This window comes from Crocodylus porosus, unplaced genomic scaffold (genome assembly GCF_001723895.1).
Source record: "Crocodylus porosus isolate Cpor-Errol unplaced genomic scaffold, CroPor_comp1, whole genome shotgun sequence".
Taxonomy (NCBI): domain Eukaryota; kingdom Metazoa; phylum Chordata; order Crocodylia; family Crocodylidae; genus Crocodylus; species Crocodylus porosus.
Genome location: NW_017728910.1, coordinates 41,316,973 through 41,336,718, shown reverse-complemented (window position 1 = coordinate 41,336,718; position 19,746 = coordinate 41,316,973). Strand labels below are relative to the sequence as shown.

Sequence of the window (19,746 nt, the reverse complement as noted above, 5' to 3'; positions counted from 1 at the left end):
GTTTCATCCCACCATGTCTCCACTAGGCCAACCAGGTCAATTTTACTACTTGCAAGCAGGAGAGCAAGCTCCCCCTGCCTGTTCCCCATGTTTCTTGCATTAGTGAAGAGACACCTTAATCCCCCCCGTGGGAGCCCGGGGCACCCCCCCACCCGAGACATAACTGGTCCCTTGGTATATACCTGAGCTCTTACCTGGGCAGGTCCTACACCTGGCTGACTTTTCTCTTCCTCCTGTGGATCCCCATCCCCTGACGAACTTAGTTTAAAGCCCACCAGAGGAGGTCAACGAGCCTGTAAGAAAACAAACTCTTACCTTTGGGGGACAGATGGAGACCATCATACCCCAGGACACCCTCTGATCTGAAGTGCGGGTCATGGTCCAGGAAGCCAAATCTGGTGTGACGACACCAACTCCAGAGGCGCTCTGCCACTGACAGCTTCCACGAACCGGGAGGAGGGAGGAAAAGACCACCTGGGCCCCCAACTCTCTAAGCTTGACCCCCAGAGGCCTGTAGTCATCCATGATCTGGTCCAGACTATTCCGGGCCGCATCATTGGTTCCCACATGGATGAGGACCATAGGATAGTAGTCGGAAGGCCAGATGAGGTCAGTGATCTTCCCTGTGATGTCCCCAGTCTTCTCTCACACTGGGGTCCGTGTGGCAGATGAGTCCCTCCATTCCTCTGAGGAGGGAGTTCCCTATGATGATGACCCAATGTCTCTTCCTCTGGGTCACTGGATGATGCTCAGTTGGTACGGATTCCGGCTTGCTGGATAAGAGTGCTTAGTCATGCTCAGTCACCTCCAGTGCTGCCAGGGCCATATACCTGTTCCCCAGTTGTACTGGGGTGACAGTTGATGCAGCTACGTGCTGCTTGCAACGCTGCCTGGCTCCAGAGGTGACCGTCCTCCATTCGCCTTCTGCAGACTCCTGGGTGGTGACAGCCTGAGGGGACGGGCTCTGCAGAGAGAGAAAGTACCCGTCAATCTTGTCCTCCATGGCCCTAAGCCCCCACAGCCTGCTCACCTTCACTTGGAGCTCTCTCACCTGCCCCTCCAGCGCCACAATCCTGGCACAAGCCCCTATGTGGAACGGGCTCTGGGTGGGTGGGGCATGTTCTTTGCGAGCAGGATGGGCGGGTAAGGCCAGGATCATGGACCAGGGTCAAGGTGGGACTAGGGCCTGGGGCAGGACTGCAATCTCCTGCCTGCATGCCTGCACAACAGGTGTGGGTTCTGTGACCAGGGGCACTCAGGGAGCAGAACATGACTCTGCCCTGCCCCAAGGTCCTGGCTCCAGATGCTCCCAGCCTGGCTGCAGCCCTGTCACTTCTGCCTGGCCACACACCCTGCATGCGCAACTCTCAACCAGTTTCCACGGAGATGCTGGGATCACAGAGCAGTGACAGCGTGGGGCCAGGGACTATTTGATGTCTCCACAGTCACGTGGCAAAGGCCGCCAGTCCCTGTGGGCCACCTGTGGATGGCAGCCAGTGGTGAACGCAGCCCCCGCACCGCATCGGGGGTGCAGGGAGCGATCCGATGTTAAAACCACCCCCGAAGGGGTGGGTCCTGCTGGTCGTCATCGTCAGTCATGCATGTTGTTGCGGCGAGGGACGACCAGCACCAGAAGACATCAACTAAAAACAGTCTGGATTGGGGTATCTCGTTGGCATCCGGTGCTCAATGTCATTCTGGCGGTTTTCTAAAAAGCTAAAAGCTTAAAAGCATAAAAAAGCGAAAAGCCTAAAACCGCCACAGGGCCACCACTGGGTAGGGTGACCAGCAGCTTAAAAACACCAATAAATTACGGGGGACAACAAAAGAGAAAACAGGATGTGTCCGTGCGGGTCATAGGGTCAAAACTAGTGCTCCCCTGGGGGACACCAAGCAGAGCACCCTGGATAGTACCCACCGGCTCATGAACTGAGGGAGCTCGCTAGCAGCTACTGCCCAGTGGTACTCCACCCAGAGACGTGCGAAGGACACCGAGGAAAAGCGCCCCAAGGTCTCCGGGAGCCTTCCCGGCCAGAGCCTCCTGCCTGGCCCGCCAGATGACAAGCTTGGCCAGCACCAGGAGGAAGTTGACCAGGAGGTCCCGGGCCTTGGTGGGGCCAGGGAAGAGCTGTGATCTCCACGCTCCTGCCTGCAGAACCATTTGGAGCCCTTGCTGTCACCATCCTGAGGTCTCCATGGAGACTGGCTGGGAGCCATGTGGGCAGGGAATGTGACCAGGTGGATGGGGAGCTGTGTCCAGGCCTGAGACAGAGCCACAATCTGTTCCCTGGATGCCTCTGTAGAACCTGCCCCGTAGCCAGGCATGCATGTGGCAGATTATGGCTCTGCCCTTGGCCCCGGCCTCATGCTGTCATTGCCTCAAGGTCCTCAAGTCTCCCCAGCACTGCCCAGCCATCACAATCCCACATGCCACACCCCACTGGCCTGCAGGCTGGCTGAGCACCCTGTTCATATGAGTCCTGCCCCCAGCAGTAGGAGCGGGGTGGATAGGCTGGGGTGCCCAGGCAGCAGGGTTGGGTCCAGCAGTGGCAGGCAGAAGGAGCTGCTATTGCTGGGGCTGCAGGGAAATGGAGTCCAGCCACCACACTGCCCCAGCCCTGCTGCACATCTGGGGGTGGTGGGACTGGCTGCACATGCCAAGGCCTGGGCTGCCCCCTGCACTTGGGCCGGGTGGGACTGAGGGACCTGCCTCAAGCCAGACAAAATCCCCTGGTGGTCTGGATGTGGCCCACTGGCTGTATATTTCCTACCCGTGGTGTAAAGGATAAATAAAGTGAGTGTATAAAAAAAAATATATACATGCCCAATCCTCCTCCAACTTTCCAATGAATTCTCCTTAAAAGGTCACTTTTGCTCTAGATAAAATGAAGCCTTTACTTGATTGTATATACCACTGGCTACATTCACCATTAGGATAAGCACATATAAAAGTATTTTATCCTAGTGCTATTGGTCCAATGCTCAGTCATCCAGTTTGTCCAGATCCTCTGTATTGACAATACCTACTACTCCATCATCACTACGCTCCTACATTTTGTGCTAAAACTATGATTATGCAGTTCTCTTTTTACAATATATTTTAGAACAGTAACTTAGTACCAGCATTCAGGTCCCTTTTCTGCAACTAGAACCCATTGCTCTGTGTTTGAGTTGTTTCCTCAGCCTCATGCATTGAACTTATTTTTGTATTTGCATCCTCCTATGCATAAAATATTTGGATTACTGCCCTGATGTTTTACACTCTTGACATTTGACAGAAAACATGTTAAATAATCATAGAATAAAATTATAATTGAAAGGGACCTCAGAATGTCATTTAGTCCAAACTCTGCTCAAAGCAGGAAATCCCAGCCAAGGCTTTGTCTCACTGGGTCTTAAAAACCTCCAGGGCTAGAGATTCCTCTTTACTACCCTCCTAGTGAGAAAGTTTTTCCTAAACTTCCCTTGCTACAACTTGAGACCACTGCTCCTTGTTCTGTCATCTGCCACCACTGAGAAGAGTTTAGCTCCATCCCCTTTGTAACCACCCTTCAGGTAGTTGAAAGCTGCCATTAAGCCCCCCTTCAGTCTTCTCTTCTCCAGACTAAATAAGCCCAGTTCACCCCATCTGTCCTCAGAAGTCATGCACCCTACTTCCCTAACCACTGTTGTTGCCATCCACTGGACTCACTTCAACTTGACCATATCCTTTCTGTTGTGGGGGCCCAAAACTGGACACAATACTCCAGATGTGACCTTACCAGTGCCAAGTAAGAGGAGAATAATCACTTTCCTCAATCTCCTGGCAACACTCCTAATAGTGCAGCCCAGTATCCTGTTAGCTTTTTTTGTAACACAGGCACACTGTTGGCTCACATTCATTTTATTCTCCACTATAACCCCCAGGTCCTTTTGAGAGCTGCTGCTTAGCTGATCAGTACCCAGTACTGGTGCATGGCATTGTTCTAAGTGCAAAACTGTGTTTCTCCTTATTGAACTTAATGAGATTTCTTTTGGCCCAATCCTCCAATGTGTCTGTGTTCCTCTGAATCCTAGCCCTACCTCCAGTCTATCTACTGCTCCCCCTGCCTTAGTGTCACCTGCAAACTTGCTGAGGGTGCACTCTATGCCATCTTACAGGTCATTAATGAAATACTTAATATCAATACAAATAATGAAATAATTAATATCAATACAAATTAATAGTCCCTGGCAGCAGCGCATAAAAGACTTGATGAAGGGGTTTTTGGACTGGAAAAAAACAGTTAAAAGAAGTACCAAAATGACTGATCTCTTTTTGATATGTGCAGTATTAAAAGGGCAAAGGAAATTAAGACTCCAAGGGAAAAATATGCCCTGTGCTACTGAACTTCACTTTAGATGCACCAATTTAGCATACCAGTCACCACTTTTGAACCTGCCAATCTTTTAAAAAAAATGATGGTACCAAATTCAAAGACTGCTTTATTCAAAGAGCATACTACTATTCAAAGAGCATATGATGCTCAGTGCCAATCCAATTATTACACTGCATGTGTTGAGTCTCTCCATGCAATGGAGTTTCTTGCATGTTCACTTAGGCTGCAGACACTTGTTTAGGAAGGGTCACGACTCATACAGAAGCCATTTTTCCAGCAGATGATTTGTTGACTGCTCTGCCTGACCTCTATATTCACAACCACTACACCAAAAACTGCAAACTGGTCAATACTTTAGCCATAAAATTCACCTGTGTCCAATGTACAGTGCTGGGCACTTGGCTGATCTTTCCTTCAGCCACCTGGATCATCAAGCTCTCCTGGGCAGGCTGGGAGAACCATTTTCTTTTTGGCTGCTTTTATGACTAGAGTAGTTGTGCATGGACATGTCTATACAAGATGTTTTACTGTGCAGTAGACTAATCTACGAAGCAGTAAAGCATCACCATCTGCACATGCACACATTTACTGTAGTAAATTAGCTAACTGAGCAGTAGGCTACTACCTGTAAGTACAGGTAGTAAAGTAACCGTGCAGCATGTATTTCACAGTAACACGTGTAGACACTGACCAGGAACAAATTGACTCTGTCAGCCCCAACACTAGCGGGCCACACATAATGAAAACTCTCAAAGTATTCATAAATATACTTAAAATATTCATTAGAACAGTAGTGTCTTGACTACTAGGCTACAAAGTCACACTCCTGTCTTCGGCCCAGCAACATCTAGCCACTCGATTGTTGAGGGTAGGGACACGCCCCCTCTGCCCACTACATGTCCTTGAAATATCTATCCAGATCACAATTCTTGGTATTGTAAGCATATGCCCAGTATGAGTAATTTAAAGTACTTCCAGAGTAATGTGGCAGACAAGCAGGTGTTTTGGTGATCTACATTTTGGATTTAGGCACTGAAATCCCTTAGCAGCTGTCTGCTCTTGGTTCTGCTGAATCATTCTCTGTTCTGCACATTGTAGCAGAGGGCTGTAGAGCCCTGTTATCAGTTAAGATTAGCAGACCGTGGAACACAGTTTATTTTAAATGAGCTGATTTACAACAAGTTTGTGGTGCATCTGGCTGGGAGGAACTAGCTCACTAATTCCAATTAAATGCAGCTCCATTTTGGCATCAGGCAAAGGTGCACAGCCCTAGAACAGACACTAAATAGGAATGGTACCTGATGCTTTCATGAACTGACAAACAGGACTTGGTGGACCCTGGTAGGGAAAGGGGGACAGAAGATACCTAGGCCTTACCCACTTTCTTTGCCACTTATGCCCTGGCACAGATGCTCATAGGTAATGTTTCTGTGCTTTATCATGGGGGACGCCTATCCTGTGCACCAGTGGAAGCAGCTGGACACAACGAGGCCCTAAACACGTTGGGTTGGGTCACTGATCTACTAGGCCACACACACAGATGTATACCCTTAGCCTCCCCCGCTTTTAAATAAGCATTTGCTTCAAGAGAGAATTTATTCAGATATGGAGTGTTTGTAAGATAATGCATTTTCCACCACTGGCAGTACTTACAACGCTTTGGAAACCCTCCATGTCTTGCAGAGCATTAGATAGCTGTATTGCTGTGCAAATTATCTGCTGACTAAATGATATAACCTTTTACATTGCTAGGCCATTGTGGCCTATTGTACTAGCCATCCTCAAGAATCTTACATGATAGTATGTCCTATATGCAGCATTCAGTACATCAGTGAAATAAGCCCATTACTACTCATGGCATGCTGTCAGGTGACATGCAGACCAATGTGGTATGGAATACTATCTAAATGGACAGCCACCCTGCTGCAAAACAGCGGAGGGCACAGAAATGTTAACCAATGAATGAACCCATGTCAAATGCCTGTTCTTAAAATGCTACAGGATACTTATGGCAAACATCAATCCTCCTGGATCATGGTGTATGCATGAGGGCCACCCAGACCTTCAATGCATTTGCCCGGACAGGAATTTTTGGAGGAGTGGAGGCTGCCCAGAACTTCCCTCCTCCCTTTAGGCCACTAGGACAGAATCCAGAGACCAGGCTGAGTTCAGAGGTTTGTTGCCTCCATGGCTGTAGCTATATAAGTGTCCAAAAATCAAACCCAGGTTTCCTGTGTGGTAGACAAGGACGCTACCACTGACCTGAATCCAAGAATACTGGCAATGACTTAAGTATCACCGAGAACTCCATGAGGCCATAACAAGGTTTTACACAATTCTAATGCAATTATTTTCAGCTGTGCTTAAAACTAACACTTACAGAGATAATTCATGGTGATTTCCCATCTAGCTTCTGAAGTTTTACCTAAACTCTCCAGCTATATGGACAGCAAAGTAAAAAAAACAACAAACCAGAGACAGTGTAACATACATTTGAGTAAGAGCACATTTTAATTTTTGTATAGTTTAAAACAGCCCCCCAAAAGTTAGCTATATAAATACAAAGTAAATGCATATTGTTTACAGCCAACTACATATATGCAAGAATAATAGCAAACCTCACATGAACATGAAAGAATTTTCAATCCATCACTTGTGAGTGTTTAGCTATGACTCCTGGGGTATAAAATAAACTATGTTCACATATGCAGGGAAGGCAGATGCTTATAAATAGAACAATCAAAACCTTGCATGACTTTAGTTCTAAAAGAGTCAGGTAATAAAAAGGAAGAAAAGGAGTTGGAAAATAATACATTTACGTAGTCACACTTCAGTGTTCCATTTCCAGAATAAAACATAGCTTGCAAGAAAGCAATGACTTGAAAGTATGTCTTCAATCTGTATTCTCTGGAAGCAGGGATTTTGTTTTAAATACCAACTCTGAGGAATGTTACATTTGTAATTATGACCAGCCAAAACAAAGGCAGTAAAACAAACAAACAAAAACCCCAACATTTCTGAATTGAAAGGAAATGTGTGGAGTGTTTTATGTAAACAGGGAATTAGGTATATACAATGTTAATAGACCAATGGACAGACTAATGCTACAACTGTTTATGATATACAGGAAATTAAAACCTTCATGAATTACTAGTGTAAACCTACTTAAGAACAAGTATGCAGTATCAAAAAAAAGAAAAAGATTATAAAAGAATTGAACCAAACATCTTGCAGTCAGTTTAAAGTTTAGGCATGTTTTGGTGTAGAAAACTATGCCTAGCACAGTGCCATTTCACATTACTGGCAGACAGGGTTCTTTGGGTAGATGTGATATCTTTTATTAGACCAACTGGGTAGCTGGAAAAAAGTTCTTTGCAAGCTTTCAGGTGCAAACACTCTTCTTCAGGCATAGGAAGTCTGCTGTTCTGAGATTCCAAGGAATGAAAAGACCAACACTGCTACAACCAAAAACCTATTTCACATGACGCTAAGATTTCTGTGTCCAGAATATCGATTGATTAATTTACAGGGATTATAGAATTGAGCCCTCTTTAGTGAGGATGCACTTCCATGGGTCTCCAAGTTTCATCCAATAGTAATTGGTGCTAACTTATTGTTTTATAAGTATTCTTGTAATAATGTGCTGCACAAATACTTAAGAACTACTAAGGCCAGACATTTTGGAGGAGGTGGAGATCAATATTTATTGTGAGCAGCATATACAATAGTGCCATCTTCTGGCTGAAGTTAAGAGCTGTAACCTTATTTCACAATCTATTTCTTGAAAATCTTAACCAGCTCAAAATCAAGACAGTTTTCAATAAGTGTCTGTATATTTTGGCTAGGTGAGAGGATTGAAGCAATATCAAAATGCTACATTTTCCAGAAACCTGCTATTTCATCTGCTCTCTGTGGCAAAGAAAGTACATGGTGACATAACTTGGTACTAAACTACATTACAAACAATGAGAGTTGATTACCCAAAACAATAAAATACTAAAACTAAATCCTCATTCTAGTTTTCAATAAATGGTATTATTGAATATAGCATCTTTTTACCCCCTTTTTAGTTTAAAAAGTAACCACCAAGAAAATTATATGAAGAATTTCAGTAACTTTGGGAAATTTTTCAGAGGTAATACACACACACACACAAAATGGTAGTTTAAATACAACCCCTCCCTCCAACTAATTTGGCTTCATAATTCTTTTTATACAAAAAGTTCACCACTGAAGAAGTTAGAAAAAGGTTGTATCTTAAGGGTTAAACTCCATTAAAAACAAACAAATGCACACATCAGAACATGAGGCTGATTGTCTGTCTCCAGTTCCTCACAAGTAAATACAGGAGGTATAAAAAAACCCAAAAACCAAAAACCCAAACAAACAAAAACGAAACAAAAAAACCAAACCTTTCCATGGAAATACCTTAATTTTAAGAGCAAGATTCCCTGGGATCTGTTGTTCCTCTGCAAGCCTCACATCCTACCTCGACATTAATGGAAGTGATGTGCATGCATGAAGATCCAATAGGTCCAGTGGGACACATTTACCCCAAGGTTGAATTTGGTCTTTTCTGTTTGCTTGCTAGTCCAAAAGCTACTTGGCTAGTAAACTTTGGATATTCTGAAGAGAAACCCACTTTCTATATAAACTTAAAATTTAATAAGTAGTTTATTGTAGCCTTTACTTTATTAGTCTTTTGGCTTTTACATGACAGCATTTACACATTTGGTCTTGAATTTTGGTGACAGCAGCAAGATCTGATGGAGTCAACCATAGAGCTGGGAACTGGAAAGTAGGGTGCAAGTATTATGGTATGCAGCAGATTCTCCCTGGAGATCACTATAAATACCCCGTTTATAGATTTATTTAAAGTAATTTCTTGTGCTATGAATGTACCAATTACCAATTTAGTTTAATGTGTGCTTCCTATTACACAAGAGAACCTTTAATATTAGGATGACAAAATACTCAGTATCTTAAGGAAAGCACGTCAATATTGTGACATCTCTCTTGCAGGGATATCACAGTGGTCACTGTGCTCCATAGGCAGCCCTCAGAAGGAGTGGCAAGTGTTACAAGATGCTATTATACTAAGAGTCACAAGTATGTATTGAAATATTTCTGCCATGAGGTGGAGGATATTATAATGAACAACATAAAAAGCAACAACAAAACTGGTTGTTCAATATGCTTCAAGCTTTTTATAAAAAAATCTTCAGAACTACTGGGAAGATAGATCTTAGTAATCTACTGCACACAGTATCTTATTTCGCGCAGCTTACATAGAAATTAAAACCATACGCTTTGATTAAAAAGGACCTGCGCATACTGAACACTTTTTCTGTTTCTAACTACACATGACCAATACTTAAAAAGGAGAAAGTCACAAGCCAAAAAAAGGCCACAAAGTGCGTAAGGAGTCATTCATAAGTTAAAGCCACTGCACACCAATGCACAGTTTAAGTATGCTGAAGTACCACACTGGAGGATTTAACTATACTGCTTTATTACACCAGCGTAGCTGCATTTTATAGGTAGAAAAATTATAATGAACTTCTTATTCCAAAGGGCTACAGGCATTTTGGACAGTATTCAAGGTGCAGATGAAAGGCCTAATTGTGCATTTGAAAAGCTACATAACATTGGTCGAACATGAAACACTCTGATACTCCAGCTGTATGGATTTGGAAACTAGTTTCAGAACAAGTACACCAGGTTAAATATTTGCTGTCAAATACAATGTGCTGTTCTGTAACTAGTTTTACAGAACATTTTAAAATGAGTGCTTGAATATTGAGATAATTTAGAGAGCAGCTATACTGTCATCTGCAGTTCTGTGCAAAGCCTAGAGTTGAAAGAAGGGAAACAGCAACTTTTAAGGGGAATGCTTAAACAAAACATTCTTAATTACCATTTTCTCCACCACTCAGTACGTAGCCTGGACTTCACCGAAAATGTTCTACAACAGCTCCAACTTCTTATGATGCCAGAATTTGTCCACCACATGCTTCATTGTAGCTTTGGATCTAGTGAAGCACCACCTGCTCCCCTTTGTACTTTAAGTATTACAGTACTAAGCCAAGCTTGCAGGAAGTCGTTTTAGGATAGTAAAGCTTAATGTTAAGGAGCATATAGCTATGTTTGACTGAACCATTAATATTCTGCCTTTACATGCAGTAAGTCAGGCTTGCTAGAATTTATCAACTGGCTAAGATTTTTTTAATGACGCTACAAAATTACTGCTCAGTAATTCCTTTTAGTAGCATAAGTCACATATTGTACATCAGATTAAGAGAATCTATGATCTGTTCCAACATCAAATACATTGTATGGCCCTGTTTTGCTTCTGAAGGGGAGAGGACTTTTCTGATGAAGAAAATATGGGAGGACCCAGCATAATTGAAAATCCAAGTACCCCCAAACCAGAAGACTGGCACCCTGCAGATTTAAAAAGCAAGAGCTTCTTGCACAAACAGTTTACACCATACCCTCAATCCCAAAAGATATATCTTTTGTAGGGATAAAAACGCATCAATTCCAGGCCCCTGTGCCACATTCATTGAGGTAGTAACATGGAAAACCACACATCACGATCACTACCCTCAGTTACTTTATTGGATGGAATCCAATCCCTCAGTTACTTCAGATGGAATCGATTAGAAGTTTCAGATGGGAAAAGTTCTGAATTCGTGCTTTAATCTTCTCCTAAATGGTTCCTTCTAACTGGTTACTGTGCAGTAAAAAAACTGTACTGAAGACCAATCACTAACAGTAGAACAAGGTTAGCTCTTACAATAAATAGAACGTAATCCTCATCCCTCCAAATCACTGAAGCTCACTGTATTGCCTCATGTAAATTAACACAAATAGAGAAAATAGCAATTTTGAAGTCAGAGGTGTTTAAAGGCATTCCCTTGGCGCAGCTCCTCACATAGTCAAGAGACCATACAATAAGGCAACACAATTACTGATGGCTGCCTATAATCAGTCTTCTATTTTGTCCATAGCTGCATGTTTCCGATAGGTATTTTTCTTTTGCCCACCATACTGGCATTGACATTTGGTGGTCCACTGCAATCTTTTGGTCTTCCACTCTCTGAGGGATAGCCTCATTATATTGCTATCCATTGAGTAAGTAGACTACTACTTCATAGGTTGACATCATTATAGCTGTGTTTGGAATCTGTCTGATCAGATGTGTAGTTAGACCACGGTAGAGGGATCCATATCCTTCTTCTCGCACAAGCAAAGACAGCGTTTGGAAGAAAGATCTGTATTTTGTTCCCTCTTCTCGTAGTCTTGTACGTACAACTTCTGCATAGAGAGAGCAATGATCAGTTATTTTTACCAGCATTTTTCAATCCATTTTTAGCAACAGATTTTTTTCAACAAATTATAGTTGAAAGATAGCATAAACATTTAATCCTCAACACTATGAAAATGTTTATGTAACAACAAAAGACAACATAATGATTATTACAGGTAGGAATCTGAACAGACTAGGTCAATACAATGAAGGCAAAGCAACCTGAGGACCCATCTACAGTGGAGTCTGTTCCATTATAGCTATGTAAGCAGAGCCCTCCTAGGTTAGACAGCATATGCTGACAATTTCTCTGCTGGTATAGGTAAAGCAGGTCATTGAATGATGCAAGTCTACAATAAAAAGTTCCATCAGAATAGCTATATTTAAGGCAGATTTTTTTTGTTCACAGAACAATGCTGGCAAGACTTTTCAGTGTATATTTACCAGAGATTTTGGCCATTCAGAGATGTCCAGTCAATAAAGTGTAGTTAAGGTGCCTAACTGGTTTTGAACTAGCAAAATACTGAAACAAGGGAACCTATACCCAGGTAATAAGGCTACTCCAATGTACTGTAATTATAGCATGAGGGAACAGACCTGATTAATTGATTCTGCAGGAACATGGTAATTACTGTGCTCCAGCAGACTCCAACATCATGTGCAGAGGCACCATTTTTCAGCACAGGAATGCTGATGCATATGACACTCTGGGCACTTTAATTAGAGCGGCTCTTGGAGCCACTTTAATTAAAGCACCCTTCCTGCCCCATCTCCAGCACATCTATAAACGCCCCATATGTTTCATAGTAGGTAGGGTCAGAAGGGACCTGAGTAGGTTATCCAGTCTGACCCCCTGCCATGGGCAGGAAAGAATGCTGGGGTCAAATGACCCCAGCTAGGTGATTATCTAGCCTCCTTCTGAAGACTCCCAAAGTAGAAGCGAACACCACTTCCCTTGGAAGTTGGTTCCAGATCCTAGCCGCCCTGACTGTGAAGTAGCATCTCCTGATATCTAGCCTAAATCTACTGTCAGCTTATGGCTGTTATTACACGTTAATCCTGGTAGTGCCCGGAAGAACTCTCCCACAGCCTGCTGGTCCCCCTTGACCAGTTTGTAGATGGTCACCAGATCCCCTCTCAGCCTTCTCTTGTGGAGTCTGAACAGGTTTGGGTCCTGTAGCCTCCACTTGTAGGGCCTCCCTTGCTGCCCCCTGATCATGCGAGTGGCCCTCCTCTGGCCCCTCTTGATGCTGGCCACATCCCTCCTGAAGTACAGCACCCAGAACTGGATGCAGCACTCCAAATGCAGCCTGACCAGTGTCACATAGAGGGGGAGGATCACCTCCTTGGACCTGCTTGTGATGCACTGGTGGATGCATGACAAAGTGCAGTTAGTTTAATGTTAATTATGCAAGTAACTGCCTATGAACTACTCAATGTTATAATTAAAAACCAAAACCCAAACAGAAACAGCTTCACAGAATTGCAGTCAAAGATGACTTGCAGTGCTACAAAAAAACCCTCCCCAAACCCCGCCCCCAGCCATTAAACTGAAATGACTGTCATTACCAAAAAGGACTGTGCTATGTGTCTGTTTAAAAATTCTTTTACTTATGTTTTCTAAACATGGAGCCTTCAGTTGACTTGCTGAATTTCCAGTTGGCTGTGCCAGTTTTCTAAATAAAACAAATATAGAATTGTAGCTAAAACAAACTGTTCCTGTGAGCAGGATCTGGCCCAAGTCCATCAAATCAATACATCTGTCTTCTTCGGGTACTGGATCGGTTTCTGAATGAAACTGTCCCACTTACCATGTGGATATGCTATGGATGTGGCACAAGTTTTGGAAGTGGCAGCAGCCATCATCATTCCAACGAAGTCTGAAGCTTCTTTCTCATATTCATCCTCATTGTCCATGCTAGAAGCAGACTTATATTCCAGTAGTTTTTGCTTAATACTTTCGTAAATAACGAAATGAATAACAGTCTCAGAAATGCCTGCATAAGATGCTGACATTCCTCTGTAAAAGCCTTTCATGCCATCTGACTGATAGACTTTTCTGATACATTCAAAAGCACTCATTCGCTTTTCCCCACGATTCCTGGAAAAAAAAACAAAACAACTCAAAACATTGAGCAGGGTCCACAATCAGCATTTTTGGTTACAAATATTATTTCTGAATTGACAAGGGGCCTCAGGTCACAGTTCTCAAACAAATGCTGAGGCTTCCAATTAAAAACCACATTATAATTTTAATTTACTTCAATACAATGTCTGCATGAATACTTTGCTTATCTGGAACCAAAATATGTACTGTAACTTAAAAGAACCAAGGAACTTCATATCTTGAGCCACCCTTTTAAGGTTAAAAAAGGCTGAACAGAACAACAATCAAGATGTGCAAATGTGTGATCATTACAAAATGGAAACTAAAGAACTGAAATCTAGGATACCTACAGTAAGCACAACAGATACTTGAAGTCCAGAAGGAGTAAACAAACTAAATTAAATAACGAGTTATTTGTATGTTAATCACACTAAGCCACACCTGATGCTAAATGAACATTGGGTCAAGTGCCACTGGGTCAAATGCCACTTCTATGAACAGGACAGAAACAGAACGTTTTAGCCCTCAACACTGCCAGATTAAGTGAACAAATAAACTCAATATATTAGAAAACAGCATATCATAATAGGATATATATTATTATGTCACAGATAATATCAGTTAATACTGAGTTAAAGTATTCCAGCTGTCCAACTTGATATTTCAAAAGGTATAGCCCCAACATGCTTAACATGGAGTTGTCCAGACTGGTTCTGAACCTGCTCGTAGATCCCTGAATTATACACAGGTTCTGCCACTAGAGGTCTTGTGCAAGAAAGAACAGATTACAGGTTTCCCTCGATTTATGTGGTACATGCGTTCCTGGAGAATGGCGCATATGGCAAATCTGCATAAAGTGAACATACCCTAGTTTAGAATGGAACAGATAGGGATATGTTCCCACAGTGGTGAGGGAGGGAGGGAGGGAGTAAGGCTGTGATTAGGGGATGGGTACAGCGCAGCCGGTTGGCAGCTTCTGGGCCTACAGCAGGCAGCGGGGGTGCAGCTGTTGCTGCTACATGCGCCCCAGGCAAGGCTGCGGGCTGTACCAGGTTGTTAAGCCCTCTCGGGCGGTGCAGACCCCCAGATCTGCACATGCGACAACAGCAGGCTGCTGCTACAGGCTGAGGCCTGCAAATTTTGAGGCTGCAACAGCCCCTCCCCCTGCCCTGGCCTCCTGTCCACCTAGCACCGGGGAGAGCCCAGTGGTGCTGCCGGCCCCAACCTGCAGTGGCAGCCTGCTGTTGTCCCATGTGCAGGTCCAGGGGCCCACACCACCCCAAGAAAAGCCCAGCGCAGCCCCACAGTGCTCCCGGGGAGGCATATAACAGCAAGAGCTTTGTCACACCCCCTTGCTGACCAGGTAAATTCATTATTGGGAGTAAGTTGGGACTCCCTCATGGACCACAGCAGATAAAAGGATGTAAGACTGTGTTAAAATTCACAACTGTAATGCCATATCAGTCACTGAAGTCAGTCCTCTAAAGATGCTTATCCCCAAATGCATTCTCTGGCTGTCTGGAATATCCAGCACTTGCAATCTGTAATGCCTTTTGTATCATCATTCTGATAATCCTGAACTGAGCTTAGATATCTGAAGTGCTCCTGGTCACTTGATTTTAACTCCAATTTTTCCTTCAGCAAATCAGAGATTAACTCTTCCATGAAGGACCATTTTGAAGGAAATGACAAACCTTTTTCCTTTGTCAGGGATTTTCTGTTTTCACAAAAAATACCTGGTAATTTTCTCCATGTAGGTGAAGCAAGACTAAAGAACCATCTTTCCTCTTAAGGAAATCAAACTCCTCTGCACCCTTATTCTTGGGGGTCATTGTCACTAGCAACTTAGCTTTCTTTTGGGTTGAAGACTACAAGTGTCCCCGATATCAGGCATAATTAGACTGTCATAGGACAGACAGAGCTTAAAGCAGGGGCAGGCAATTATCTTTGGTGGAAAGCTGCTTACCAAGTTTTGGCAAGCCACTGAGGGCTGGAAGGACAGCCCCGCCTCCTGACAGGTGCCCTGCACCCTGGTTGCCATTTTGGGACTGGAAGTCCCCTTGGCCCTTTGCTACCAGAAGTCCTTCCCTTTGCCTCCTAGAAGTACTCCTTTCATCAAGGGGGTTTGTCACCTTGGAACCAGAAAAATTCTAGATTATATTCTAAAAATCAAACAAACATGTCCTACAACATTAATTTCATTTAAAAAAAATATTGTCCTGATTTACATGTGTTTGCATAGCGTACATAGAGGTGATAGTATAGTGGCTTAAAATGAAGTCTTACTCTTTTATATTGTGGGGGGCTGTAGGGGTATGGGTGGGTTTGTGGGGGGTTTTCACTAACAAGAAATTTAGGGTGGGTTATGGTTGCGCCTGCTGCCAGGTAGAGAAACACAAAAGATATCCCAGGTGTAGATGAAACCCCTGAGGGCCCTGCTATTCAAAGATACCAGTTCTTTGTGCACAAGCAAAATAAACACAAAAAAACCAGGGATCCACATAGGCAAATTTTACAAAAGAAACAGTCTTTCAGTATGTAAGAGGGATGTGTGTAAACCTACATGTAGCAGTTTCTCTGCTGCAGTAGTTGTCATCCTTTTTAGACATGAGGCACCCCTCAGCTTTCACTCATTTCTTGACTAAAAAACATTGAGTTGTTTTTCTGTGGCAAAGAACTCAGAAAGAGCACAAGTCAGAACTAGGGGTGCCAATACAGGATTTCTTGGCCAGTACTGAAGGCCAATTTACAGGAAGGAATGCAGCCCAGCAGCTTGGAAAGCAGCCTCCTGCTGGTAAGTCCAGGGGGGGAGGGGAGGGGGAAGCAGGCAGGCAGATGGAGGCTCCCACGGTGAGGGAGGGAGCAGGGCAGGGGCAGGCGCTGCCCAGCCAGGGTAGTGAATGCAACCTCAGAAGCGGGACGGAGCTGCAGGTGGTTCATCTGGGGGGTAATCTCCCCACCACTGCGCACACCCCCTGGGGAGCATGGGAGGCATGTGTCCCATCCCCCAGGCTTGTGCGTGGGCGGGCTGCCCACTGAGGGTCAGGGCAAGGGGCTGTGCCAGCCTCTTCCCAGCAGGGAGGGGCCAGGCTCTGAGCAGGCAGGGTCAGGGAGGGTGGCAGCAGTGCCTAGAGGGGTGGCTACAGAGAATTTTGGGGTGGCTACAGCCCACCCCATAGTCTTCCATCCCAGCACCACCTGCCCCAGTGCAGCCCTGGCCCAGCCTCCCCACTGGGAAGAGGCTGGGACAGGCCATGAGCCCACAGCCCACCCTCACCACACACACAGTTCTGGGGGAGGGCCACAGGCCCCATCCCTCCTCCACACCCCCAGATAAACTGCCTGTGGCTCCGTCCTGCTTCTGCGATCATATTCACCACCCTGGCTGGCCAGCACCTGTCCCTGCCCTACTCCCTCCTTCACCGTGGGGGGCAGATTGAGACCCCCACCCCATTCCCTCCCACAGATTTATTAGCAGAAGGCTGCTCTCCAAGCTGCCAGGCTGCATGCATGCTGCAGCTGCGCACAGCATTTATCGGTGACATTATCAGCTACACCGGCCAAAAAAAGCTGATTGCTAATTTTCCTTTTATCAGTGCTGATATAATATGTGACCAATATATTGGTGTATGTCTAGTCAGAATGTTTTTGAAACTATGGATTCCTATTTGATATCTCTGGATTTAGTCTTGTGAATTAAATTTAGGTGTTTGCACACTTATTGCTAGGTGGCACACTTCAAAAACTTGCAGTGTGCCAGGGTGCCATAATGTCCTGTGTGAAAAATCACTGCTCTACTAAACGTCATTTTATGACTACTGGGGAAAGGACAGACCTAGCTTGAGTCAAGAGAAGCTTTGATACCAACTTCAGTGGCAGCAACATAAGGTGGCTTCTTAGTATCCCTTGGTATTAAGGTTATGTTCTCTGCTACAACATTCATTGCATTATAATTGAAAATGTAGAAAGCTATGACAACTTCAAAACACCTATCTATATACAGAGACAACCCTATACTAGTCAAAGTAGTAGCTACTTGTTTGCTTTTTAGCAAACCCTTCTCCCATGTATGACAAAAAAATTCTTATATGCATCATTTATAGGACAGCTACGCATCCAAGAAAATTATGCAATTCACTTGGTTAACATTCCTTACCTTAAGGTAATTTATGAAGACTGCCGAAAAGGTACTATATTACAATTACAATCTTGGTCATTTGGTAACTTGACAGACAGACCTCATGATGCTAAGGAGGTCTGTGATTTTCATTATTACTGTTAGCTGCATGAACCTAACATGCAACATAAGCATCAGAATGCTACCTTTACATACTGTACAGAGAGCCCAGCCAAACTATATCATAATCCTGATTTTACATGGTTAACTTCTCAAATGTTTCTTTTCAGTTTAACTACCTTTTTGTGTATTAAAAGAAGTCACACACAGTCACGTGAATCTATTTGAAATGGAACTTCAATAATTAAATACAAAATCTGTTGATAAATCTTAACTTATCAATTCCAAACCACTACTAAAATATATTCAGAGCTAAAATGCAAAGGAAAAGGGCAAGACAGCGAGTACTGAAAATCTGAACAAGATGAAGTTCATTAAGAATAATCCATATGATAGACTAGAAATGTGGTCTGAGATCAATCCAAGCCATTCTGGATCCTAGCCCTACACTTCAAAGGGTCTGCAACTTCAGCCAATTTATGGATGATGCCAAATTGGGTGGAGCTGCAGACTCTCTGGAGGGTAGGGCTAGGATCCAGAATGTCCTGGATAGACTGGACAAATGGTCTGCAAGAAGATGAGACTCAAGAAGGACAAGTGCAAAGTCCTGCACTTGGGATGGAATAATTGCATGTAGAGGCTTTTCTCCATTACCACAGGGGACAGGAGTGGGAACAATGAACTCAAGCTTCATCGGGGAAAATTTAGGTAGAACATAGTTAGGAGGAAATTTCTGACCATGAGGGTGGTAAAACCTTGGAACAGGCTACCTAGAGAAATTGTGGAAATTTTCAAAAGCAGGTCAGACAGACACTTGGCCAGGATGGTTTAGTCAGGGACTATCCTGCCTTGATGACAGGACTATACTAGATAACCTTATGAGTAGGACCTGGTTTAAAATTGCTGGCCCCGGCCACTAATATTGTAGCCCAATCGTGGCATAGGTCGCCATTTTGGGGGCTAGATCATGGTGCCCCCACCACTGGAGGTAAGAAGCTTTTTCCGGGGCTTGGAAGTTGTTGGTTGCCTTAGGCAGAAAGCTCAGCCAGCGGCAAAAGCCTAGCAGCCCAGGGTGGGGGGGAGGGGTAGCAAAAGGGACAGGGGGAGGAGAGAATTTGGGAATGGGCAGAAGAGGGGCTGTTTGCTCCTCTGGGTGGGAAAACTGGGGCATGGGAAGTTGCTTTGGCAGACAGCCCTAGTGCCAGGTAGGGAAGAGGCTGTCTGTTCCTCCAAGTGGGAAAAACTTGGGAATGGGGTTACCTGGGGGATGCCTTGACATATGGGAATGCTTTTCCCAACCTGCAGTAGCCACCTTGTTGCAACAAAGCACCACAATATGGCTGCTGGTTGGGGAACTCCCCAGCAAGAAGCCATATCACGGCATTTCACCGCAAATCACAGTTTTTGTGCAAATCACCTAATTTTGTGATTTGCACAAAAACTGTGACATCTCGATTTAAACCATGTCCTAGTTATGTAGTCCCTTCCAGCCCTCTCAATAGTGCAATGAAGACTGCTTTTGCTTTTATTTCATTTCAAGTGTGGAGAGGCAGTAAGGAAGGTCAACCGCACCTTGGCATGCATCCACAGATGCATCTCGAGCAGGTCCAAGGAGGTGATCCTTCCCCTCTATGCGGCATTGGTCAGGCCGCAGCTGGAGTACTGTCCAGTTCTGGGCGCTGCACTTCAAGAGGGATGTCGACGGCATCGAGAGGGTCCAGAGGAGGGCCAC

General features: G+C 44.3%; 1 protein-coding gene across 1 annotated transcript in view; it reads right to left on the bottom strand.

Annotated features, from left to right (window-relative positions):
- Positions 1-9,016: 9,016 nt before the first annotated feature.
- The window catches only part of SLC25A36 (solute carrier family 25 member 36), a 41,945-nt gene continuing 31,215 nt past the window's right edge, over positions 9,017-19,746 (bottom strand). The window contains exons 6-7 of the mRNA XM_019533080.1: positions 13,482-13,771; positions 9,017-11,678 (exon numbers count right to left, since the gene is read on the bottom strand). Of these exons, the coding sequence (XP_019388625.1) occupies positions 11,485-11,678; positions 13,482-13,771 (484 nt within the window). The 3' untranslated portion in view covers positions 9,017-11,484. The remainder of the gene's footprint in view (positions 11,679-13,481; positions 13,772-19,746) is intronic.